At 35.3% G+C, this 26,160-nt stretch overlaps 1 protein-coding gene and 1 long non-coding RNA gene across 2 annotated transcripts in view; both read right to left on the bottom strand.

Moving 5' to 3' along the window:
* The window catches only part of LOC147838945 (uncharacterized), a 1,276,407-nt gene that overhangs the window by 4,470 nt on the left and 1,245,777 nt on the right, over window positions 1-26,160 (bottom strand). The window lies entirely within an intron of this gene.
* klf5l (Kruppel like factor 5 like) lies at window positions 367-25,615 on the bottom strand. The gene is given in 4 exon segments (NM_001039927.2): window positions 367-1,627; window positions 14,245-14,304; window positions 14,409-15,204; window positions 25,346-25,615. Coding segments are annotated over 4 exon segments (1,206 nt in total). The 5' UTR covers window positions 25,517-25,615; the 3' UTR covers window positions 367-1,448.

Here is a 26,160-nt window from a genome sequence, read left to right on the forward strand (position 1 = left end):
AATACTTTAAAAGCACATAGTAAGCATATTTAAGTGAATGTAGTTGGTTGCTACCAACCTAAGGGGCTCAGTGGCTCTGAGTCAAGGTTAGAACAATAATTAACTCCGACTGAAGGTAATCAATTCGTTTTTTTAATACTTCACTAGCTTTAAAAGTAGATTCCCGTTGTCTGTTATAAATACATAAATGCATGAGCAAGTCTGCCTTATATAGTTCCGAGGAACATTATCCCTCATAAACATAACAAGGCTATCATGGAAATATCTGCAACCATCACCTAAGTATTATTAACCGGGTATTCGAATGAAATTCCACCAAGGACCTCAGCATAGATACTACAACTCTTGACAGGAAAAGTCAACAAGTAATGTGATGATTCTTTTATTTTCAAAAATGTATTCAAGCAAGTACATACAAAATGTTAAAACGATCACATCATCTACAATGCTTAATTCACCCCCATTCAAGACAAAAAAAATCCCATTTGTTCATAAAACGATCAGCTTCAAAGTAAATAATATTTACATGTAGTAAACTTTAACTACAGTATGTACAGTATCTTTTGATCCATCAGAGTTCTCTTTATAAGTGAGGGACGAGCACACAGATCAAGAGAACTTGAGAACTTTTAAGCGTTTATAAATTGCGCTCGCTACGCTTTATAGAACCCAATATAGGTCTCAACGGCAAATGCTACGATTTCCACAAGAAATAGTTTGTTCTTGGTAATTGTGAGGGAAGAAAAGCAGTCATATAGCTTCATTTCTTGGTAAGTCTGATGTGATAAATGCTGCATTTTATTGTTCATAAGTGTGAAACACAGCGAGTTTTCTTCTGGAAATTTGGCACACATGCTCAAATGCGAGCTCTTTTGTTTCATCCATCAGCCTTTTCATACAAAAAGCTGAAATGTCAAACAGACGACCTGAGCGCTACTTTTTTTCTTCTATTAAACAGTCCCATAAAGATCTGTATCCAAGGACTGTGAGAACAGCAAACATTAGGATTACTACTTTTGTATCGTAGCATGTTACTCAAAAGCAAACATTTTTCACCCAGGGGGGGGGAATTCCATATAAATATCATAGCGGCGTTCAAAATTAACAATTAACCATTACCTTGGAATTAAAGCAAACTTTACATTTCAAGTTATTAGGAAGACACTCATATTCTCGCAGGAACATTTTCAAATTGAGTCAGACAAAGTGGATGGAGGTCAAGTATAAAACTCGTGTAGACATACACAAATAGAAAACATATGTACAGTAATATACATCCTGTGGAGCTCTTTGAAAGTGTTGTGGTGTCCATTACTCTTCATGACAATCTTAGTGAAGTGTGGAGTGCTGGGTTCGTCAGAGCTGTCTCTAGTTTGATCTTCGAGTGACGGTGAAATATTTAGAACAGTAAAACAGTATAAAAGTTGAAAACAAGGAGATGAAGTCCATTAATTCTGGTGGCGTTTCATGTGTAGTGCCAAATGGTCTGAACGGGAGAAGCAGCGACTGCAGGCGATGCATTTGAAAGGTTTGGCGCCGGTGTGTTTGCGGTAATGCCGCGTCAGTTCATCCGAGCGGGCGAAGCGCCAGTCGCATCCTTCCCAGCTGCACCGATAGGGCTTCTCCCCTACAAAAAGATGACAAAAATTTAGATCATAGTTTGATGTATGCTTAAAATAAGATATGCGTATACCCAGATGATAGCTAATGTTCTCAGAATTTTAGTGAACATTCTAAAAGGCCTCTTTTAAAGTTACTTGAATGTCAGTGTTTCTCAACCACGTTCCTGGAGGACCACAAACGCTGCACGTTTTGGATGTCTCCTTTGTCTGTCACGCCCATCACAGGTCTTTTAGTCTCTGTTAATGAGCTGATGATCGGAATCAGGTGTGTTTGATTAAGGAGACATTAAAAATGCGCAGAGCTGGTGGCTCTCCAGGATTGTGGTTGAGAAACACTGCTTTAAATAACATTCACTCACTCAAAAAAAGATTTTTGCTGCTTGTTTAAATGTCTTATTTAAAATAAGCTGAATTAACACAATTCTTGAGATTTATTTGCATTTTATCTGCATTTTTTACAGTGCTGTTCGAAAACGCTTGGTTCCACACAATTCCTTTATATTGTCCCAACACAAATCGATTAAGTTTACTGAATTGTTTTTACAAATTTAAGTGGGTTGAACATAAAACAATTCAGTTTTCCCCAAAAAAGCCAGTCTGATAAGTATTTACGTTTATTTTACGTAACGCAAAAATATTACGTTTTGTCAGTTTAGTGGCTAATTCGTACAAGTTACCTAAACCACTGCTAAACCCAATCGTCATTGGGGGATGAGCAAATCGTACGAATTCATACAAATGCAAATTGCCGTGAGATAGTGTTGAAAAACCACAAGAATTGTGTTGATTCAACTCGTTCATCAATCATTAACATTCACTATTGTTTTCTTATCTGGAATTTGTTCTTTAAGTAATACTCCAGGGCAGCACGGTGGCGCAATGGTTAGCACTGTTGCTCGGCTGGGTCAGTTGGCATTTCTGTGTGGAGTTTGCATTTTCTCTCTGCGTTCATGTGGGTTCCTTTCGGTTTCCCCCACAGTCCAAAGCCATGCGGTATAGGTGAATTGAGTAAGCTAAAATTGTCTGTAGTGTATGTGTGTGAATGAGTGTGTATGAGCATTTCCCAGAACTGGGTACAGGGCATCCACTGTGTAAAACATATGCTGGATAAGTTGGCAGTTTATTCTGCTGTGGCAACCCCTGATTAATAAAGGGAAGCAAATTGAAGGAAAATGAATGCATAAATGGAACACTCCAGGTTTTTTTTATTTTTTAAATAGGCTCATTTTACAAATTCATAGAGTAAACCAGTTGAGTTTTACCATTTTTGAGTCCATTCAGGCAGAAGAGTCAAGATTTTAATTTGAAAAATATCAAGACTCAAAAACACAACATTTTTGAGCAAGATGCTAATGGTCTAATCCGATTCAATGATTTATGCTAAGCTAAGCTAAAAGTGTTCCCGCTAGACCTAGAGATCAGCTGACTGGAATTAAAAACGATAAAACTCAATGGTTTAACTCTGGGGGAGTTGTGAAATGAGCATATGAAGTTCTCCTTTAAAACAGACTCTACAAACACTCCACACCAGTCGGACACATATTTGAGTGATGAAGGTTTGTTGAAAACTAGCAGTTATTGTTATGTATAGTTTTGTTCAGTATAGGTCAATACAATTATAGTATTTAAATGTAAATATTGGTAATTTTTAAAAGTATAAATTGTAGATTCATAAAAAAAAAAAAACATTATTGTACAATCATCAATCATGGTTGATAAAATCCAGTGTTGTTCAGTAATTGTTTTATTTAAGACGCCCAGAAGTTTATTAAAAATTTGCAGAAATTCTTAAGAAGATGTTGGTTATTTATACATCATTCTGGTGATTTTTTTTCTCCTAAAAATGAAGAAACAAAAAAACAAATGCTACTACTTGTTTTTCAATAGTTACTGCTATTAAAATCAACATTCTCCTAATGTTTAAAAATCTTTGACATTTATTCACATAATCCAAAAAAAAAAAATGATTCCAGGAATATTCCAAAATAATATTTCCGTATTTTAATAGAATCCTTAGCGAGAAAATTCATGAAACATTTTTTTTTGTTATGTGGGAAAACTGCAGGCATCAGGATATGTGTACTTGCACACAATTCCATGCTGTTTTAAAATATAAATAAATGTCAAGCTCAAAATGTATCATACCTTTATAGACTTTACAGTTACTTTTATTCAATTAGCAGTTGTTGTTTTTTCGACATGAAATGACTTCTCCCAGAAAATATCAATATGTTGTACAAGAGACATCATCTATAACATCATCTATAAGCATATATATATATATATATATATATATATATATATATATATATATATATATATATATATATATATATATATATATATATATATATATATATATACAGTTGAAGTCACAATTATTAGGCCCCCTGAATTATTAGCACCCCTGTTTATTTTTTCCCCTCAATTTCTGTTTAATAGAGGGAAGATTGTTTCAGCACATTTCTAAGCACAATAGTTTTTAAAACTTATTTTCTCTTTGCCATGATGACAGTAAATAATATTTTACTTGATATTTTTCAAGACACTTCTATACAGCTTAAAATGACATTTAAAGGCTTAACTAGGTTAATTAAGTTAACTAGGCAGGTTAGGGTAATTAGGCAAGTTGTTGTATAATGATGGTTTGTTCTGTAGATTATTCGGGAAAAAATTAGCTTAAAGGGGCTAATAATTTTGTCCCAAAAAAAGGTTTTTAAAAAATTAAACACTGCTTTTTATTCTAGCCGAAATAAAACAAAAAAGTAAAAAATATTATGAGACATACTGTGAAAATTTCCTTGTTCTGTTAAAAATCATTTGGGAAATATTTAAAAAAGAAAAAAAAATCAAAAGGAGGCTAATAATTCTGACTTCAACTATATATATATATATATATATATATATATATATATATATATATATATATATATATATATAGATATATAGACACACACACACACACACACACACACATATATGTGTGTGTTTAAACCTGTAAACCTCTCTCAAACACAAACATATATATTTACATCTGAACAAAAAGTTTAGGTGAGAATTTACCAGGGGTGTAAATAATTTCAGTCTTGACTGTATTGTTTTTACATTGAAAAAAAAAAAAGTATTGCACATTATAAAAAACTAAAACATGTGGATTCTTGTTGGATACTCCCTGCACTCAACTATCATAGCTTTAAATTACATGGTGAAAGGGGCAGAACTTTTATCGAAATCATTTCTGTCGCCACTGGCTTGCTTGGTTTGGGACTTGTGGAGCTGTGCATCGATGGATCAGTGTCTAGACTTTCAGCAGTGAAAATCAAACCACACTGAACTGAACTAAACTTTACCTCTGAAAACTGGACTGACACAGTTTCAATTTACTACAACTTCTATATTAAGCTGCTTTGACACAATCTACATTGTTAAAGCGTTATAGAAATAAAGATGAATTGAACCGAATCATTTGGGCCACAACTAACTTCAAGGTTAGTGACAAATTTATTAAGTTTAATCCAAGGCCGTTTTAAAGTCCAGCTTGAACATATTTTAGTGCGTATCATGAGGCTTTTAAATGGCAGTTATAGAGGAATTAGACGTGTATGTGCTTGTGGTTTGGAAAGTAATACAACTCCCATGTGTAAACACGGAAGTCATTTCCATGGCGCTTAGCGCACACTGATAAGATCTGACATTGTGAGGTTTGCCACAGCACTGAATCCTGAAAAGTTCAGTGTTGAAAAAGATAATGGTCATTCACGACTCATGCCTCTAAAGAGAACGGGAAGAGGAGAGGATTTCTTTATATTTACCTCTTACTTATTATAAGTTCTTAAGCAACTAAAATTCACCTTCTGATAATGATGAGTCATAAATAATTATGACTTATATATATTCATTCATTTTCTTGTCGGCTTAGTCCCTTTATTAATCTGGGGTCGCCACAGCGGAATGAACCGCCAACTTATCCAGCAAGTTTTTATGCAGCGAATGCCCTTCCAGCCGCAACCCATTTATGGGAAGACTTGTTTATATGTGTGTATATATATATATATATATATATATATATATATATATATATATATATATATATATATATATATATATATATATATATATATATATATATATATATATATTACACTTGAAAACTAAACTTTGCTGCTTGTTAGAACTACTTTAATAAGTTGAATCAACACAAGTTTTTTTAGAGTCAACTAAATTGTTTTATGTTCAATCATAATTGTTTTATGTTCAAAGTTTTACAAATTAATTTTGAGAGGAGCATGTGATATGATTAGTCACTGCTGATCTCTCATCCATAATCAGCAATAATCCAATCAGATTCATCCAATAAACCGATTTCTCCCTACTGCCTTATGTTCGTTTTGGAAGAATCCCCCCTTTCACCCCATCTCCACCTTTTCCAGGGAGAGCTCTCGAGACCCACCTGATATCGGACCCCCTTACATGGTAAATAGGCGGGAGCCCTGGGCTCAATTATCTCCAAGCTCAGGGTTCTTTCCTGGGACAGCATGCCAAAGCTGCTAATAGCGTCAAGCAGTATCTAAGTGTGAACTCTTGAAGGAAAAGATTTAGTTAACTTAAGCTTTTTGTGTTGGGACAACATGAAGGAATTGTGTGAAACCAAGTGTTTTTAATACAATTTAGAAGTTTTACATGTATTTGATAAAAACTACACTAAAACAGTAATATGATTTATTTCATTGTAATAAATTTAATTTATTAGAAATGTACATCCTTCATGAATTTTCACTTTCCTTCAGAAATCATTCTAATATGCATACTAATGCTAGTAATTTTCTGCACATATGGTCAATACACTGCAAAAATGCTTTTCTTAAAACCAAATATCATTTTTGGGACAAGTAAAACAAGAAAAATAACAATATTGATATGTTTTCAGTTTGAAGTAAGAATTTTTTACTTACTCCAACACTGGCAGATAATTTAGCTTGTTTAAAAAAACTAAATCTGAATTTTGACCTTATTATTTCTGGAAATCAAACAGTATATTTACTTGCCTAGAAAATACTTCTTGATTTAGAAATTTGTAGGTATTTGGAGCAGAAACAAGATATAAGAAAAGCATTGCAGCGCATTATCAAAGATTATAAAGATATGTGTATATTTGATCTTATTATGGGAATATTTGATCATGTTATGTTTATATTTTATCATTTAATCATATTATTTGTGCTGCTTGTAGTTTTTTAGAAATATAAAAAGAGCAGATGTTATTTCACGAAATCTTTTTGTCACATCATAAATGTCTTGATTGTCACTTATTTAATCAATAAAATGCATAGTTGCTGGATAAAAGTTGTTCATTTACTATAGCACTTCATCCACAGACATTTAAAATGGCCAAAGTCATCAACTTTCATTTGCCCCCTTATTATAGTCCAACAAACACTAGTTTTCTGTAAGAGCTGTTTAAGCACATGACATCAAGCGGTAATTGTTGTTTTGAAATATCATGTTGCAGTTCAACCTACTAGCTTTACCACAGTAAAACTACACAGCTCTCAAATTTGGCGAGAAAAAAAAGGAAAGCACAAATCCAACTCATTGACTGAGAGCTGCCTCTTTTAGCTAAGCATTCATCATCCCTCCTCTTTTTCTAAACATGAAAGCCGCAGATGAACAAATGTCTTCTTAACAACCTGACAAAAGACTCCAATAGCTCAGGGTCTCCAACGAGCTAATGCCCCCCATCAAACACTTCAGCTTGACGATGCCTATGTTTAAGGGCCAACAAGCTCAAACAACAGCCATATTATTTGGTTAGCTGGAAGTTGCACACCGGCTAATCTCTTTTAATCTGCACACATACTCACAGAGTGCTTATAAAGATATAAAAATGTGGAGGTTGAACAACGGAATTCAGCAAAATAACAGTATTATGAAACAGCGTTGGGTGTAATTTGTTACAAAGTAACTAGTTACTTTAATTAGATTACTTTTCAGCAGAAAAAGTAAAGTAAGGGAATACTTTTAATGTTAAGGCCATTTTATTAGTTACTTGTAGTTAGGATCACAAAGAATCTGCGAAAATCTTTTGCTATTTCTGCGCAAAATTTTGTACAAAATCTGCGGATTTATGCAGAAATGATTTTGGGAGTATCGGAACTAAAAATCTAATATATGAAATAAAAATGTATATGTTTTTAACTTTTATTTAATGCAAATCCAATTAGATAAACTTATTTCATAAACAAAGCAAGTCTCTCATAATATTTTTACTAAAAGACAGAAAACATTACTTTACAAAGTCAATAGTTTAATACAATTATTAGTCAATAATATTACTGAAATGAATTTGAATTAAACTGAATAAATATAAATTTATAATTAAATAAATACACTCAAATTTTGTGTACTCCACTTAATTAAAAGACGCAGATTTAATTTTTGCGCACAACTAAAATGTAGCATAAAAAACATGCGAATAAAGCAGTTTCCATTCAATAAGTCAAATAGCGGTTCATTCCGCTGTGGGGACCCCGGATTAATAAAGGGACTAAGCCGACAAGAAAACGAATGAATGAATGAGTCTTGCATCATCTCGCTGTTTCCATCAACCGGTTTTTATTTGCATATTCAAAATGTGCATAAAAAGAAACGTAGCTACTGTAATGATTGGCTAAAGATCTACGGAAATCTGCAGATTTCTGCGCACACAGATTCTGAGTGAGATTACTTACAATGCACTTGCTTAAATACTGTACATACCTTCAAAAGTTCAGTATAAATCCATTCAGGGAAGTAGAGTTATATATATTTTGCAGAATAATTGTATTTTTTTGTAAAAAGCATTTATCATTTGTCAAGAAGATTGCGTATGCTTAAGAAAAATATTATTGAGAATATAGCTTATGACAATTCAGAGAAGCAGAGTAATTGTAATATATTTTGGGACAAGATAAAAGAATTAAGTTAACGTAATAGTTTTTACAAATGTAAGAAGTGGATTTAACATAAAATTATGAAGCCCCCCCCCCTCAAAAAAAAACAAAAACAAAAAACAAAAACAAATTTTAAAATAAGTAATTTAAACAAACAGCAAACGACATTTTTGTGTGTATTTATTTTAAGTAAAAAAAATACTTATTGAGTAGCTAAGTTCCTTTTTAATCATAGTACTTAGAAAAGTAATTGAAATACAACTGTAATATATACATATGTACGTAATTACTAATTAACTACTTATTTTTTAAGGTAACTTACTCAACACTTTTAGGAACATTAAGTATAGTTATAATTTTAATTTTAAAAAAGTTTTCACAAAAAAATCACTAAGGATGTGAATCAACTGCTAATAACGCTAAACACCCACAGGCTGCCCATAAAACAGCGTTGTGAGGTGTTTATCAGTGAGTTCTGTTTGAGGAAGGTGTGCGACAAGCTCCTATACTAAGATAATACAGAGCTTTCACAAACGCGCCAACAAATCATCATGGGTGTTATGAAAGCTAAAGTTTTGAATGAAGGACAACGTTAGCATGTTCAGATGTGCTCCAGCAAAATAGCACTTTGTTTTTCGTTAGAATATCGCTACACAGCCAACAACAAGTTTTGCAGGCTTGTTTTTAATTGCTTTGCTAGCGCACATCTAGTACATCCTGACATACAATATAGTTTTTTGATCTCATGAATAGAACATATCATTCCTAAAGACATCAAAATTACACGTCTTATCGACCTGATCTGGCTTTCATCTGTCAGCACGGAATGTTCTGGAGCTATTAAAACTGTTGTTTGACAGCTTTCAGTTTGGAGAGATCATTACCAACCCCCAACTGATGTCTTTTGAAATGCAACTCCACACCAAGTCCACCTGAAGAATGACTAGCTGACCTCTGACAACATAAACATGGCATTGCTGATGGACAGAGGCTGAAATATCGCTGGTAAAATTGGTCAAAGATTATATTATGTGACTTCTTGCATGCATCACATTAAGTTTTACCTGAACATTTACTTTTTATGTACTTGCTAGCGATTTGAAACTTAACGGGCAGATTTAATGACAGCTTGCAGTAGCACAAACCCTCTTCTGGAGTAAGATATGTATTTGTTGGAGTTTGCCTTTCAGATTCAACATTTTTGAGAGTTGAAATGAAACGTGAAATATGGTTTAATAAATGTTACACTCCAAAAAAAAAAAAAAAAAAAAATGATTTGCTACTTGTCCAAACTACTTTTTAAAAATAAAATTAGCTGTAATTAGCTTCTTGGGATTTTTTTGGGACAACTTAATTGTTTTATGTTCAGTCCATTTTAATTTAAGTAAACTTAATCAATTTGTGTAGGGACAAGATGAATGAATTGTGTAGAACCCTGCATATTTTACAGTGTATAAACCATTTCACTGGTGTTTGTACCATTATTTAACAGCAGGAAAATAAAGCAAGTTTTAACACAATTTGTTGTTAGCATATGTGTTGTTAGTAGATTTCCCTCTTTCATTAATTTGGCTGTAAATGTCCGGTTAGTGACATTAAATGTGAAATTTGAATAGTTCTGACGTATAAGCTGTAGTCTATTATCTAAATTAAAACTTTCCACAGACAAATAATTTATTATGTTTTGTATGAAGCAGAAAAAATATTTAATGCATCTGATTAATGGAATTATTAATAAAAAAATATTCTAAAAAATCATTTATGGTCCATGGTGATAGAGAATTAAATGACTGTGATTTTTAATCATTTAATTATTCGTTTTTTTTATTTTTTGACAGCACATAAAACATTGTGACCTTTAATTATAGTGGATTAAACCAGAGACAAAAATGTTGCTTAATTTAATACAATTAGTTCCTTTAGTAATTATATGGTAATTAGTTACTTTAATTATTTAGTTCAAAACAAAAATAAATGAGAAATTAAAATATCTAATTTGTTTGTGGTGTGAGATAAAAAGCAGTGATATTTAACTTATTCAAGCCCTTTAAAATATTCTAGTAAAATATATATTTTTATAAAATATTTGTATGCCTTTAAATTTTAGAGTGACTTTTGCCATTCTTTGTCTCAGGCCTAACAATGGCTCTTAAAGGGATAATTAGCCCCAAAATGAATATCCTGTCATTATTTACTCCACTTATCCCTTCACTTATTCCAAACCTGTTTGCGTTTTTTTTTTCTTGTGTTGAACACAGAAGAAACTACAAACCAGTAGACTTGCATAGCATTTTTCACACATTAAATGCCAATAACCGTTTCCAAAATGTAAAAATAAATATCTTTGTGTTCAACAGAAAAGACCCAGCCCATTTGGAGACACTTGAGGGTGATTAAATTGTCATAAAATAGTAAAATCCCAATGTTTATTGCACTGCTGCAACGTCTACTGAGTTCCACACATGGGAACATACGTTTTGTATAAGACTAAACAGAGTCACACAGATACCTCTAGGGCGCCAATGAGTGACAACAATAATGATACCTCAGGCTAAAAGGAATCCCTCCGCACTCTCGGAGACGGAGACCACCCCAAAAATTCTTAGAAAAGACCAAAGGAGGAGGTAACTAGGTGCATTTATGAGCTTAACGTCATGCGATAAAAAATTGCACTCGTTGGTGTTCGGGAGGGAAGATTTCGGTTTCGTTCTAAAGTGTGCAGGGATTGCAGTGGGTTTCATCTTACGTTGAGCTGAACACACTGAAACTGCCAAGTTCTTTTCTCCCGGCGGTGTACTCCTCCCCCCCCTGAACACAGACAGAAAAAGCAGGAGGAACAGGTTTTTCCTCCGTCACTTTGGCGATTTCCCCCTCGGGAAAGCATGTAGGGCTTGTACAGGCATGCAGCCACAATGTGTATAATAGCATGAAAGAGAGTCAATTAATCTCTCCCTCCACCCTGTTCGCTGTCTTTCTACATCTCTTATCCTTAGGCTTTCATCTCTGAGCTGCTGCTGCATTTGTAGCTTTAGTGTTGATGGTACACTGTGTCTGGTCAAGTGGTAGCGACTGAAGCTGGTGCTAATGTTAGTTAACCTGCCCACGTGTTATTACACACTTTCGCTTTTTTTAAGAACACAAACGCAAAGGCTTTGAATGTACGTGGCGTTCTTTTAAAAGTAGTTAGTGCAAAAGTATTCTTGTTCGAGTATTTCTGAAAATGCTGATCTACTGCGACTGACACGCACAGCTATGAGTATGTGTAAAACTTATGGAGAATGACAATAAAAAGAGAAAATATCCAGTGAGTGTCAGTTAGATAAGTGAAAATGCCTTGTTGTTGATGGAGGTCATGGGAAAATAGCCAAACTGGTTTAGCTAAAAGAAAGGCAACAACACAAATAACCACTTGTTACCACCAAGGTATGCAGAAGACAATCTCTGAACACGCAACTTGTAAAACCTTGAAGCAGATGAGCTACAGCAGAAAACCATACCGGTGTGTGCTCACAACAGCAAACTGAGGCTTCAGTTCACACAGGATCACCTAAATTTGACAACAGAAGACTATACCAAATAGATTAATTCTGTCTTGTATCAACAATTCAGGCTGATAGTGCTTAAGTAATGATGTGGGGAATATTTTCTTGACCCCTCTACACAGGTCAAGATTTTGCCAAGTACAATGCCATCCTGGATTAACATCTTTGTCCATCCTGGAATATCATTTTTGTTCGAAAATGTAATCCATAACTATTCCCTACTCATAAACCCAACCATAACTGTAAATTAATCCTAATTCAGAGGGGAGTAATAGTTGGATAACAATCATGTAGAAGTGCATAAACCTAGCCATAAGCCTAAACTTAACATAAACGGTAAACATATCCCTTAATTCTGATTGGCTGATTGGAATGTTGATCCAGGATCAACTTAGATGGGAAACTTTTTATGGCAGTTCTTTTACACAACAATGGTGTTTTTGGGAGTCTGAAAATGAGGTTACAAAATGGAAGTTTTTGAAAACGCCACCAATTTAGTGTCTCTGTAAACAACAAAAAATGAGAATCTTTGGATTTGAACGCTCATTAGGGCTGCTCGAATTTGTGAAAAATCATAATCAAGATTATTTTGGTCATAATTGTAATCACGATTATTTAAAACGAATACTGTTGAAGTCAAAATTATTAGCGCTCCTGAGAATTTTTTTTTTAAATAAATATTTCCCAAATTATGTTTAACAGAGCAAGGAATTTTAACAGTATTGTATATAATATTTTTCCTTCTAGGCTTATTTGTTTTATTTTAGCTAGAATAAAAGCAGGTTTAAATATTTTGAAACCCATTTTAAGGTCAATATTATTAGCCCCCTTAAGCAATATATTTTTTGATTGTCTGCAGAAGAAATTACTGTCATACAATGAACTGCTTAATTACCCTTAATAAGCATTTGAATTGCACTTTAATCTGAATGCTTGTATTTAGAAAAACATCTAGAAAAATATTATGTGCTGTCATCATAGCAAAGATAAAAGAAATCAGTAATCAGAAATGAGATATCAAAACTATTATGTTCAGAAAAAAAAAAAATCTTTTTTCCATTAAACAGAAATTAGGCAGGAAAAGGGTTGCTAATATTCAGGAGGGCTAATAATTCTGACTTCAATGTATACATATAGTTATTTTCCTCCCTGCAAAGATAAGAGAAATAAATACAATAGAATAAAAACATGAAACAAGCTGTGCTTTAAGCATCTTCACTGTAAGAATAAAACTTTAGCTACAAAAATCCTTCAGTCAAGAGCAGAGAGGGATTTTCTCGTTTTGTTTGGTTAATGATAAAAACAACATCGCGCGCTGTCTCTTTAATGGTTTCTCTTTTACGTCTCTTTTGATCCTCAACTCACTTGTTTATTACACAAATGAGGTTTATTATGAATAATCACTAAACACCGCGTTTTGACACCTATTTGACCATTAAAGCGCTCACATTAAGATGACTTTAGATGTCTGCGCCTCGTCCGTTTTGCGAGATGCGCAAGCAGTCAGCAGAGGTGCGCGATGCGGCGCCAGGCGCGAGTATAATTCCAGCTTCAGTGTGCGAATGAGACCAAATGCTGACCGCCATCATGCTTCTGGCTGTGTGCGCGTGCCGCACACACATAAGCACCCGGTCTTTCGTGCTTTTAGGTGCAACAGATGTGTACAGCTGGAAAGGGGGCGGTATTTGATGCAATTCTCGTTTGTCTCGATTAATGCTTTTTCATAATCGTTCGAAGCCAAAATCGAAATCGGATTTTCGATTAATTGCACAGCCCTAACGCTCATGGTAAGTGCTGCAGGAGGTGTATATTAATGACAAGCACAAACATAACCAAAATGGTGGACTATGTGGTAGTGTTGCTGCTGCATAAGTGTTTGCTACCAAACCATTAACAGAGTGTAGAATTACGTACTTTACACTATAACCAACAGCGCATACTCATTATACACATGGCAAACACCAGCATACATTTTAAATGCAAGGGGAAACGTTTCTGTTTTTGGCTACATTCTTGTCAAGTAAATGCAGCCTCAATCTAATTGCATACAAAACTGACCAGTACTTTTCCTCTGTGTTTCAACAGGAGAATATTTGTTTAAATAAACAATGACAATTCGATTTCAGGTGTGAGCATGATTCAGTCTCTTACCTGTATGAGTCCGTTGGTGTGCTTTCAAGTGAGAGCTCTTTGTGTAAACTTTGTTGCATCCTGGTACAGAAAAAAAATGTCCAGATGTTAGTTCACAACATCCCAGATAATCTCTGCTCATCTTCAGGAAGACATCCCAAAATATTTACTGGACCTTCACTAACCTTGGAAGTCACAATGATGAATCCTTCTCTTCTCCAGCTCAGGGTTGTTCCGTCGGTTGTATCTGGGCCCTGTGAGGATGCCCTGACCGTGGGCCATTATCATGGAGTGAGGGGTCATCTGTCCAACCTTCATTCCGAGTCGGGCCTGGTACGGCGGGGGAGGGGCAACAGAGGTAATGAGTTCAGCCTGGTTCTCAGGACTGCCGGGCTGGGAATTGGGGGGCGATGGAGGCAAACTGTGTGGCTGTGGTGAATTGTAGGTGAACGATTCAGGCATGACAAATTCAGCCGATTGTGCGGTCAAGGCCACAGTGTTCAGGTTGAGCATGGTCCTGCCGGGTGCGCCAATTCCGTTCATTGACTGACTGTGGGAGAAGGTCATAGTGGTGAGGTCGCTACTGCTGACGGGCATCTGGTAGGCTGATGGCTGCTGAGGACCGATATGCAGCTCGTCTGTGACTGGTATTTCAGGTTTGATGAAGAGGCTGTTGACCGTCTGGGGCACGCTGAAGACGGAGGTGAATTCGGGGAGTGTCTGAATGCCGCAGGGTTCATCTAATCCTGGCTCTGTTTTGATGTGATGCACTGTAGGTTTGTTTGGGCGATAAAGGCCCGTGCGAAGGTGTGTGGTGTTGGGCAGGATAACGTTGATGTTCAGGCTGTAAGGGGCAGGCTTCTCATCTGCAAAATACTCATCCACCACAGAGGCACTTTCCCGGCGGTATTTCTTATCTGTTATGTTTGGGGAAAGTAGGGGGCCACTCTGGGGCAGATATTTATCCATCTCCATCCGTGTCTGAAACAAACAGAAGATGATTAATATTAAGAACACTACTTAATTTTTTTTCTTTATTAGTATATATATATCAGGGGTCACCAATCCTGGTCCTGGAGGGCCAGTGTCCCTGCAGGGTTTAGCTCCATCTTGCCTCAACACACCTACCTGGATGTTTCAAGTATACCCAGTAAGACCTTGATTAGCTTGTTCAGGTGTGTTTGATTAGGGTTGGAGCTAAAATCTGCAGGACACTGGCCCTCCAGGAACAAGTTTGATGACCACTGATATATATGGTGGTACAAAGAACTTTTTATTTATTCATTGATTTTTGTTCGGCTTAGTCCTTTTATTAATCCAAGGTCGCCACAATGGAATGAACCGCCAACTTATCCAGCATATGTGTTACACAGTGGATTCCATTCCAGCTGCAACCCATCCCTGGGAAACATCCATACACACTCATTCACATACATACACTACCGACAATTTAGCCTACCCAATTCACCTGTACCACATGTTTTTGGACTGTGGGGGAAAACAGAGCACCCAGAGAAAACCAATGTGAACACGGGAAGAACATGCAAACTCCACACGGAAATGCCAACTCACCCAGCCAGGGCTTGAACCAGCGACCTTCTTGCTGTGAGGCGATTGTGCTACCCACTGCGCCACCATGCTGCCCGGCATTCATTTAATCTTCCTCTTATAAAAAAATTAATCAACAAAAATTAAAGGTGAAAAAAGTTTGATGTCTACAGCTTGACACAAAGAGAAACTTGACAGGTTCTCTAAACTAATAATGTGACTGAAAACTATGAATGTGTCCACTGTGATTCACTCATCTTTTGAATGAACAGTCAATTATTGTTGATAGAAAAAGGGGAGACTAAATGTAAAAATGTATAACCAACATAAATTTTTATTATAATCCACTGCATTATGCAGTTCATTCATTAGATGAGCAGATCAGATATTCAGATTTCTTACTGGTACAGCAGACCTGTCAAGTTCCTGTTTGTGTCAAGCCATTTTTATTGACAAATTAATGTTTTTTAATTGATTAAAGAACCCAAATAAAGTTTGTTTCGGTGTCATGTTATGACTCCAAAAATGTATTTGGCGATGGTTTATTGTCAAATACTCTCACTTATCCTTGGACTAAACATCCCAGCAGACACAAGACGTCAACATGATGTCAGATTGATGTTGTACCCCAACGTCTTGGGAGGTTGCATTGTTTGGAAATGAAAATCGGGTTGACGTCATAACCCAACGTCAGGTTGACGTCAATGTCGAACAGATGTTGCATTTTCCAACACAACCTAAAAACAACAAAATATCAAGTGAAGTTTAATTTTTAAACTAATTTCGAGAGGAGCATGTGCTCATGATTGACCCAGCTGGTCCACATTAGCTAATTATGATCCTCCAATCAAAGGATCCCAAATCACTATATATATCCTCATTTCCTTTCTACAATTATCTTCGTCTGGAAGAAACCCCCCTCCTCCCCTTCTTCCTCTTTTATCCAGAATGGGCGGCACGGTGGCCCAGTGACTAGCACTGTTGCCTCACAGCAAGAATATCAATGGTGTTGGGTCCTCGCTGAGCCATCTGGTATTTCTGTGTGGAGTTTGCATGTTCTCCCCATGTCCGCGTGGGTTTCCCCCGGGTTCCCCAGTTTCCTCCCACCATCCAAATGTGCTCTGTATTATAGATAAAACAAGCCTAAACCTTTTTTATAATGTCTTACTCTCAGGAAGTTCGCCTTGGCCTCAGCAGCGGGGGAGTTTGAGATAGACCTGAGCTCAATCTCCACTCGCCCTGCAAAAGGGGGGGAGCCCTGGGCTCGAGGATCCCTTGAGCTCAGGGCTCTCTTTGGGACCAAACAAGCTATGTATAAATCATGAGCTAAGTGTGAACTCTTGAATATCTAATGATGTTACAGCTTGTGTGGACATTACCACTATGACATCTATTAGACTTTGGATTTTATTGCCATATCTGACGAATAAATGTTAGCATTTTTGACGTCAATATGATGTTGGTTTAAGATGTTTGCTTGATGTTGGACTTTTGTCACTTTCCAACACAACCTAAAATCAACAAAATATGAACGTAATTTTGCATCCTTATTAGACGTCAAAAAAACATTGTCCTTAGACACTGGCGAACTAAATCTAATCTAATATTTTTGTATCATGACGTTGTGTGTCTGCTGGGATGTAACAGACACATAATGCCATTGTTTCCACAAAAAAAACATTATTGCAGTTGGCAAATCAGTGGCACAGTAGGTAGTGCTGTCGCCTCACAGCAAGAAGGTTGCTGGTTCGAGCCTCGGTTCAGTTGGCGTTTCTGTATGGAGTTTGCATGTTCTCCCAGCGATCGCGTGGGTTTCCTCTGGGTGAACATCCACTGAGTAAAAACTTGCTGGATAAGTTGGCGGTTCATTCTGCTGTGGCGATCTCGGATTAATAAAGGGACTAAACCGACAAGAAAATGAATGAATGAAATAGAGATTTTTGCAGCTAACACGAGAGGGTGCTCGCTGCAGAGCCATTTGAGGAGAGCTGAGCTCCAGCGAGGGGGAGCATGAGCTGTCGCTCCTCCTCCTGTAAGCTGTTTTAATGCGTACACCAACCCCACCCCTAACCCTACCCCCAGTGACATCACTCGTAGAAGAAGTGCAAAAAAGGTGGAGCTTAAGCTTAAGCTCCCCCTCGCTGGAGCTCAGCTCTCCTCAAATGGCTCTGCAGCGAGCACCACTTGGCTAATACAGAGACGACAACAGTATTTTTTTTTTAAACATTCACTGAAAAAAAATACATTTTCAAAAGTTTGCATTTTCAGTCCGCCAAAACACAGTTTGCATGTAAATGAATGACCAAAACACCTTAGTTTTAGTATCATGTACTGTAAGTACCAACTAAATTATTTTAAGTTGATTATTTTAAAAATCTGAAATGTAAATGATTTGTTTGCATGGAAATGTTTCCTTAATAAACTAAATTAAACCTTTGTTTTTTTGCAGTCAAGTATTTTGTGTGTGTGACTTGATAATCAGATTAGCAGCCATAAAGTAAGATTTCTGTTCTGCCATTTCACTCTTGCCACTTGACCACAGCTGTTTAAAATATTGAATTTGAGGTTTGGCAAGAATATACTATGCTACTGCCTTTAACAGTTGAAGCTGATTTGTGATTGTAGTGCCTGGTACAAGCAGTAGGAAATCGTTCCCTGCTTTAACCATTCACACAAAGCCAAGATCAATGGAGCAGCTCTGCAGTGCTTTAATGCAGCACAGAGTAAACAGAAACCTCATAGGTGTGGCGACCATGAAGCACTGGAACACAAAGCAAAACCAAAACAGTGACATGTGATCGCAAGAGGAGATATGGGCACAAACAATGTACAAAAATAGAACTCTAAAAACGAGTGCACCGTAGAGAGCCATTCAGGCACAACAATGCTGTAAACTTCGGAGACTGATAAATGAGGGCATTTTTCTGATAATAAAGAACCAGATTTACCAAACCAGTCAATTGGCAAGTCAAATGTGTGATGATGAAATGGTTAGCGCATGCAAAAACCTGAACAGCCTAAATACCTGCCTTGAACGAAACGTTTCAGGTTCATACAATTGGCAATGACTGCACATGCTAGTAACCAAAATAATCCCCTAACAAGCCTAGAAACTGATGACTTTTTTTTTTTTACTTTTATTTAGCATATTTTCATTATGCACATTTCACAACAAACTATGTTTGAATTATTTTATAGTTGAATGAATTTTAAAAAGACTATTTGTTAGTATTGTTATGCTCTTAGGAGTTCACAACCATATTGGTTTCTATGTTTTTGTATTTAATTTAAAAATTTTATATTTTAATACAATTTTCTTTGGTTATAGCTAAAATAGGTGTTTTAACTACAACTTATATGTGATTGTGTACAACTTGGAGGATTTACCTTCAATTTTAGACCTGAATTAACCTTTAATGTTTTGCTTATACATTATAATATGAATTATTAAGATATGTTTTTGGAGCAAAAATAACTATCATAGACTTTTTACCATGATTTATAGAAATCAGTCATGTCTAATAATAATTTATATACCCACAAATCAATATATTCAAAATAAGAATAATTTTACCATGTTAAATGGCTGTATTTAAAGATCACAGTGAAGGCCTCTAAAAATAATTTATTCCATTTTTAAATACTTATAGCTTGCCAGGATCCTTTAAAACATTAGATTTTGTCTCTCTGTCTGTCAGCAAAATTGTATTTATTTTAAATATGTAAAAACATTATTTCATATTTTTACATTTTACACATTAAAACATTAAAGTAGATAGCTTATATAGATGTTAATTTTAAAATGCTAATGCTATGTATATACATAAAATGCTATGTATATAAAATCACTTTTCTATATATACTGTATACACGTAACAAGCACTGTAGTTAATGTTTCCAAGAAACAGCAATGCCAGATTACTGAACTACTTAAACTTATCCTTTATAGGAATTGTGTTATTTTAATATGGTCACAGACTTTTCAACTGCACTTTTAACATGCAACTCTCTTTATTGTGGATTTCACTGCAGTCATTATATTTGACAATAAACATTTCAAAAGCGCTGTAATGTCCAGCTGTCTGAAGTGGCAGCTATGTCAACAACAAGGCACGCATTGTCAAAATGCATTTCCTTGGCAACCTACTGATGTGGTTTCATGTACAAATATCTTTGTACTTTCAGGTTGTACTCATAGCCAAACGTGTGAGCTCATGTACTGACGGAGAATGTACAATGAGCGAATTTTTTGCAGCTTTTCATATTGCCGTGGATGAGCCAGGCAATTGTACTCTCAGCGTTAACGTCAACGATTCTACCTTCATCCCCATCAGGCCAGCTTTGGAAATTTGAAACTAGGTAATTAATGGAAAATAGCTTTCGATTTATCTCCAGACCTGGCAGGAGTGCTGCCCCTGCTCTTAGTGCTGGGCACAAACGGGCCTTGTGTTGTGGTGTTGTTGGCAGAAATGCAAGTGCCCTTGGCCGTGGCCTCTGCTGGCCTTAGAGAGCCGGTTCTGTTCACTGGGTTTGTGTGAGGAGAATGAACAGCAGCTGAACCCTGGCCCAGCATCTGAGTTAATCATTGCAGAACATTTACAACTGCTCAGTTATGTATTTTAGGGGGCCGATAACGGCTGGGAGCCAAGTGAGGCATAAAAATAATCTTTGAGATAAATATGCTGGAGTTGCTCAGTATCGAATAAGTCTCACTTTCTCAAATACGTTTAGAAGAAGAGATGTTTAACCCAAAAATAAAAGGATGTCATCAATTATTCACACACGTTGTTTTTCTTTAGCTGAACACAAAAGAAGATGGTCCAATTTCCAAATAATAAAAGTCAACAGGGTCCAAGACAATATTTTACTTAAAGAGGGTAGTTTACCCCAAAAATGTTAAATATGTCATCATTTACTCTACTTGTTTCAGTTTGAGTTTTTTCTGTTTTAATTTCCTCACAAAAGTAGATATATTGAAGAATTTAGCAAATTCGTATGGCTAGTTAATTCCAAGTTATTGTTTCACACATAAAATATAAACTTATTATTGTCTGGAACAACTTAAAGGTAAGTAAATGATGAGTAAGATTTCATTTCTGGATGGACTATCCCTTTAGTAAACCATATATACAGTTGAAGTCAGAATTATTAGCCCCCTTATGATTTTTTTTTCTTTTGTAAATATTTCCCAAATTATGTTTAACAGAGAAAGAAAATTTTCACAGTATGTCTAATAATATTTTTTCTTTTGGAGAAAGACTTATTTGTTTAATTTCAGCAAGAGTAAAAGCAGTTTAAAATTTTTTTAAAACCATTTTTGGGACAAAATTATTAGCCCCTTTAAGCAAATTTTTCTTTCGTTAGTCTACAGAACAAACCATTGTTATAGAATTACTTGCCTAATTGCCCTAACCTGCCTAGTTAACCTAATTAACCTAGTTAAGCCTTTAAATGTCACTTTCAGCTGTATAAAAGTGTCTTGAAAAATATGAAGTAAAATATTATTTACTGTCATCATAGCAAAGATAAAATAAATCAGTTATTAGAAATGAGTTATTAAAACTATTATGCTTAGAAATGTGCTGAAACAATCTTCCCTCCGTTAAACAGAAATTGGGGAAAAAAATAAACAGGGGCGCTAATAATTCAGGGGGGCTAATAATTCTGACTTCAACTGTATATATGTTATATATATATATATATATATATATATATATATATATATATATATATATATATATATATATATATATATATATATATATAAACAATTAGGGAAGCATAATACATCGTTTCAGCATTAATGCACAAAGTCTTCTTTCGCAATAGTCACATTGCAGGATATGCAGAAGAAATTAAGTTTAATAACAATTTATTTTATTGAATTACTTATACAGCAAAAACTACGCACTATTATTTTACCTGTGGTTATTTAATTACTGTACCTGAATACTGTTAGACCCTTCTGAAAACCCTAAAACCCTTTTTTCACTTTTTCTTTGTTGTATTTATCTGTGCTTGTAGATTGTTTAATATAGTTTTACACAGATGCACTCCCCAACAGAATCATCCAAATCAATCTAAATGTATTTATTCTTTCTAAATAGAGTTATTCAAGTCATGTGGTGAAGTTGTATTCTTATCGCAATATTTCTTCATTCCTGCATTCCTTCATTCATTTTCTTTACGGCTTAGTCCCTTTATTAATCTGGGGTCACCAAAGCGGAATAAACGACCAACTTATCCAGCATATGTTTTATGCAGCGGATGCCCTTCCAACTGCAACCTATCTCTGGGAAACATCCATACATACACTTTGGACAATTTAGCCTACCCAATTGACCTGTATTGCAAATCTTTGGACTGTGGGGGAAATCAGGAAACCCATGCAAATGCTGGGAGAATATGCAAACTCCACACAGAAACGCCAACTGACCCAGCTGAGGCTCGAACCAGAGACCTTCTAGCTGTTAGGCTATAGCACTACCTACTGATATATATATATCGCAGAATATCAAAATATCACAATGCTAGTTTTTTGCAATATTGTGCAACCCTATAAAAATATATTACATAAGTTTTTGGCTAAATACCCCTTTAAGACCACCTGACTATTTATTTGTCAAAAGTCTTAATACAGAAAAACATCAAAAAAAATTGGTAAATAATATGTTCAAAGTTATATTCCACAACATATTTAAGCCTAATTTGCCATTTCTTTCAAATGTGACCTATTATGCTCCTTTATACAAGATGTAAAATAAGTCTCTGATGTCCTTAGGGTGTGTTTGTGAAGTTTTAGCACAAAATACCCCACAGATTATGTTTTATAACTCTTCAGAAGTGTCCTTTTTGGAGCGAATTGTGCTACTTAGGTGACTCCTGCTTTAAATTCAAACGAGATTGTGCTCTTTTGAAGCAGGGCGGAGCTACAAATGCCTGTGTGTCAGCATAGTGGCAGACTCTGAGAAAAACTGAAAATGTGAAGTGTCTTTGAAAAAGTCGCTGTCGAAAAAGTTTGTGTTTTTAAGACTTTACATTTATAACGCCTCTTAGTCACTGACATTATCTTCAGTAGGTGAAAACTCTAATGGTGGTCGGTTGCTTCTTACTCAGGGCTGTCAATGCTAATAAGGGAAATATTGTCACTAATGGGCAGGGCTTTCCCCTTCTGATGACACAAACAATAGGAGAATATCATTCACAGGGTTCTTGCAGACTGTTTTGATCAAGTATGATTATAAAAAATAGAATTAATAAATGTTTACCATTATAGGCTGGCTATATTCACACATTGTTGCCACACAACTGTGTTTAAACCCTTATAAAAGTGATTTTGCATAAAGGTTCCCCTTTAATTGCAATACAAAAGGTCTTTTCTTTTGAAATAATTGTCTTTTATGGTTTGAAAGGAATTTAGAAAGATGGAGATTTTGTCCGCAGATCACCATAAAATCAGACTGATAGGCTTCTTGTCTGTTTACTGGAGCCATAACAGCACGAATCATTCGAGGGCAGCAGCGAGAGAAAACAAAACCTTTGAGACGAAAATGATCTTTTATGGCTTTGAGGGAAATAGATAACAGTTGTTTTGGCTTTTCAGGACCATGCCTATTGAAGGGAACCATCTTAACTGCTCTTCAAATGGATATGACTACTGTCTACTGGTTTATGCTAAACGCTGAGTTTACACCAGACAGAAAATTAATGTTAATTACTGCAAGAATGATGCACGGCACCACAAGACGATATGACTCAGAGACAGCATATCTTTTGATTAGATGTGACAAATCAATCACGCAATTAAGATAATCCTAGATCCAAAAGTTGTGATAGTTTAGCATTATTTAGGCAATCTAATTTAATTTAGGCTGACTCAAATCCATTAATAGCAGGTAATTTTCACAACAATTAATGTTCAAAAGCCCCTATAAGGTCAGCCATGTCCTTCTCATCGGCAAATACAGGCAAGGGAACGTGGCATTCAAACACCCAGGCGTTCTTCAGTACAGCCGACAATCTGCATGTTCCCTGTGGCCATATGAACTTCTGAAGGAGTGCAATGAGGTCATTGACTTGGCCAATCATAAACAAGTGCTGTTCTGGTTAGGCACCCATATGATCCAGCAGAGCTGTTTGGGTTTGCCCTTCAGTACCATCCATTTTAAATCATTGTGAACAACAGCTTCAAATATGAATTTAAAATATATATAGCAGATATTAATCACCATAATGTGACTTTAAAATCAGTCCAAAGTGCAACTGTTGATTAATAAAAAATCTTAAACTTCAAGCCACAAAATTGGCACAAACTGACACGTTAAACATTTAGATGATAAAAGTAAATTGTTCTGTTTTACAATAACATTTCATTAGTTAATGTATTAACTAACATGAATTAACGATGAACAAAAACTGTAAAGCATTTATTAATCATATTTTAACATTTAGTAATGCATTAATTAAAGTCCAAAACATGGTTGTTAAACTTAATGCACCGTGGGTTAACATGAGCAAACCATGAATAACTTTATATTCATTAACTAAGATTAACAAAGATGAATAAACTGTAATAAATGTATTGTTCATAGTTTGTTCATGCTAGTAAATACATTACATTAACTAATACATTTTCATTGTAAAGTGTTACTATTTTTAATATCATATATTATTTGCTTTTTAATGGAGCATGCCTAATTATATTTTACTATTATGATATACAGTAGATTGTATTAAGGGGAAAAAATTGCAGATTAAGTTTTAAAGCCTTCTTCAATGATCTCACATTCACTGAAATAAAGAATTCATAATCAACTCAGTGAGACAAGCATAAGCTATACACTTACGAGAGCAATGACGTCAGTATTTATTGCAAAATCCATGCAAATTCAATGAGACGATTTATTGTGTAGGCTTCAACACAAAGGTGCATTTAAACTATTTGCAATCATATATCATAAAACATGATGGTCATAAGACATAATTAAATATATTATTAGATATTTTTATATAGTTATTCTTCTTGCTGATAATAACTTGCAAAGTATAAGATTGACGTAAAACACAATGGTTATTTATTAATATAGTCTAAACGTCTAGCAATTTACTGGCTGTGTACACTGAAAAAATATTCATTTACAAATTTTTAAAAAGGTAAGTGGTTGCGAACAATTTACATGGGCTGAATTTAAACAAGAAATGAAGCTGAACATTAGTAAATTTAATTTCTTTGTTTAAATTCAGCCCATATAAACTGTTTGCAAGTTAAAAATGTAGTAAATCCAATGAATATTTTTTTAAGTGTAGTCTATGTAAAGATATAACATGCACACTTAAAACGAGAACAACTAAAATGATACATTGTAGCATATTTTATCAACAATATGTAATTATAACCAGACGCTTTCACTGTAGGAATTGACTATTGCATCAGGCTGTAGTACAATCATTGTTTATTTATCTCTTTTATTTTTGCTAGTGCTCAAGTGGTTCTAAAATGTTTTTGGCATGTTTAGACATTTGAATAGCTGTATTTTCCAGGTAAAGGTAAACACCACGGGAGCGCCTGTCATACCTGAGCCATTTCAACGGGGTTTGTTGCGATTCTCACTGCGGGTTTGACGTCCTCGAACACGGACGAGTCCTCCGGCCCATCGGCGCTACACATCCGCACGGGCTTGAGCTGCGTGAAAACCGCTCTCTCTTCAGTATTTGGAGTGCCGACAACCAGTCCTACACTTGCCATTTCTATACGAATATTATATAAAAATCTGTGTTTTTAATAGCGAATAAACATATACGGGATTATTGTAAACGTCCTTGTAGGTACATCCAGGCGCGCGGTGTATCCAAAACCCTCCCTATGTCACTCAGGTAGCCTTACCTGTTGTAAAGTATCACGTAGAAGAAGAGTGACAGCTGCCTCAGCCATTCAGAGCGCAGAAACCGGCGCATTGTCTAATCACAACGCGGGTAGGCGTGGCCCACCTGAAAGGTGTACAGCATGGAGGCGTGAACATTCTACACATCCATTATGAAAATTACACTGATGTTATCGTGTTGTAAACAATTCATTTCTTTGCTCACTATGAAAACGTGTTTTCTTTAGTAGTGAGAAGCATTTATTTGTTTATGAACCATATCTATCTATCTATCTATCTATCTATCTATCTATCTATCTATCTATCTATCTATCTATCTATCTATCTATCTATCTATCTATCTATCTATCTATCTATCTATCTATCTATCTATCTATCTATCTATCTATCTATCTATCTATCTATCTATTTGTCCGTCTGGTTCAGCCACTTCCTTACAACTAATTATTTGTAAATAAATTAATTGTAGGCTAGGTTACATTTTAACCCTGCTTTACCATAATACTGC

This window comes from Danio rerio, chromosome 21, assembly GCF_052040795.2.
Source record: "Danio rerio strain M-AB ecotype USA chromosome 21, GRCz13ab, whole genome shotgun sequence".
NCBI lineage: Eukaryota > Metazoa > Chordata > Actinopteri > Cypriniformes > Danionidae > Danio > Danio rerio.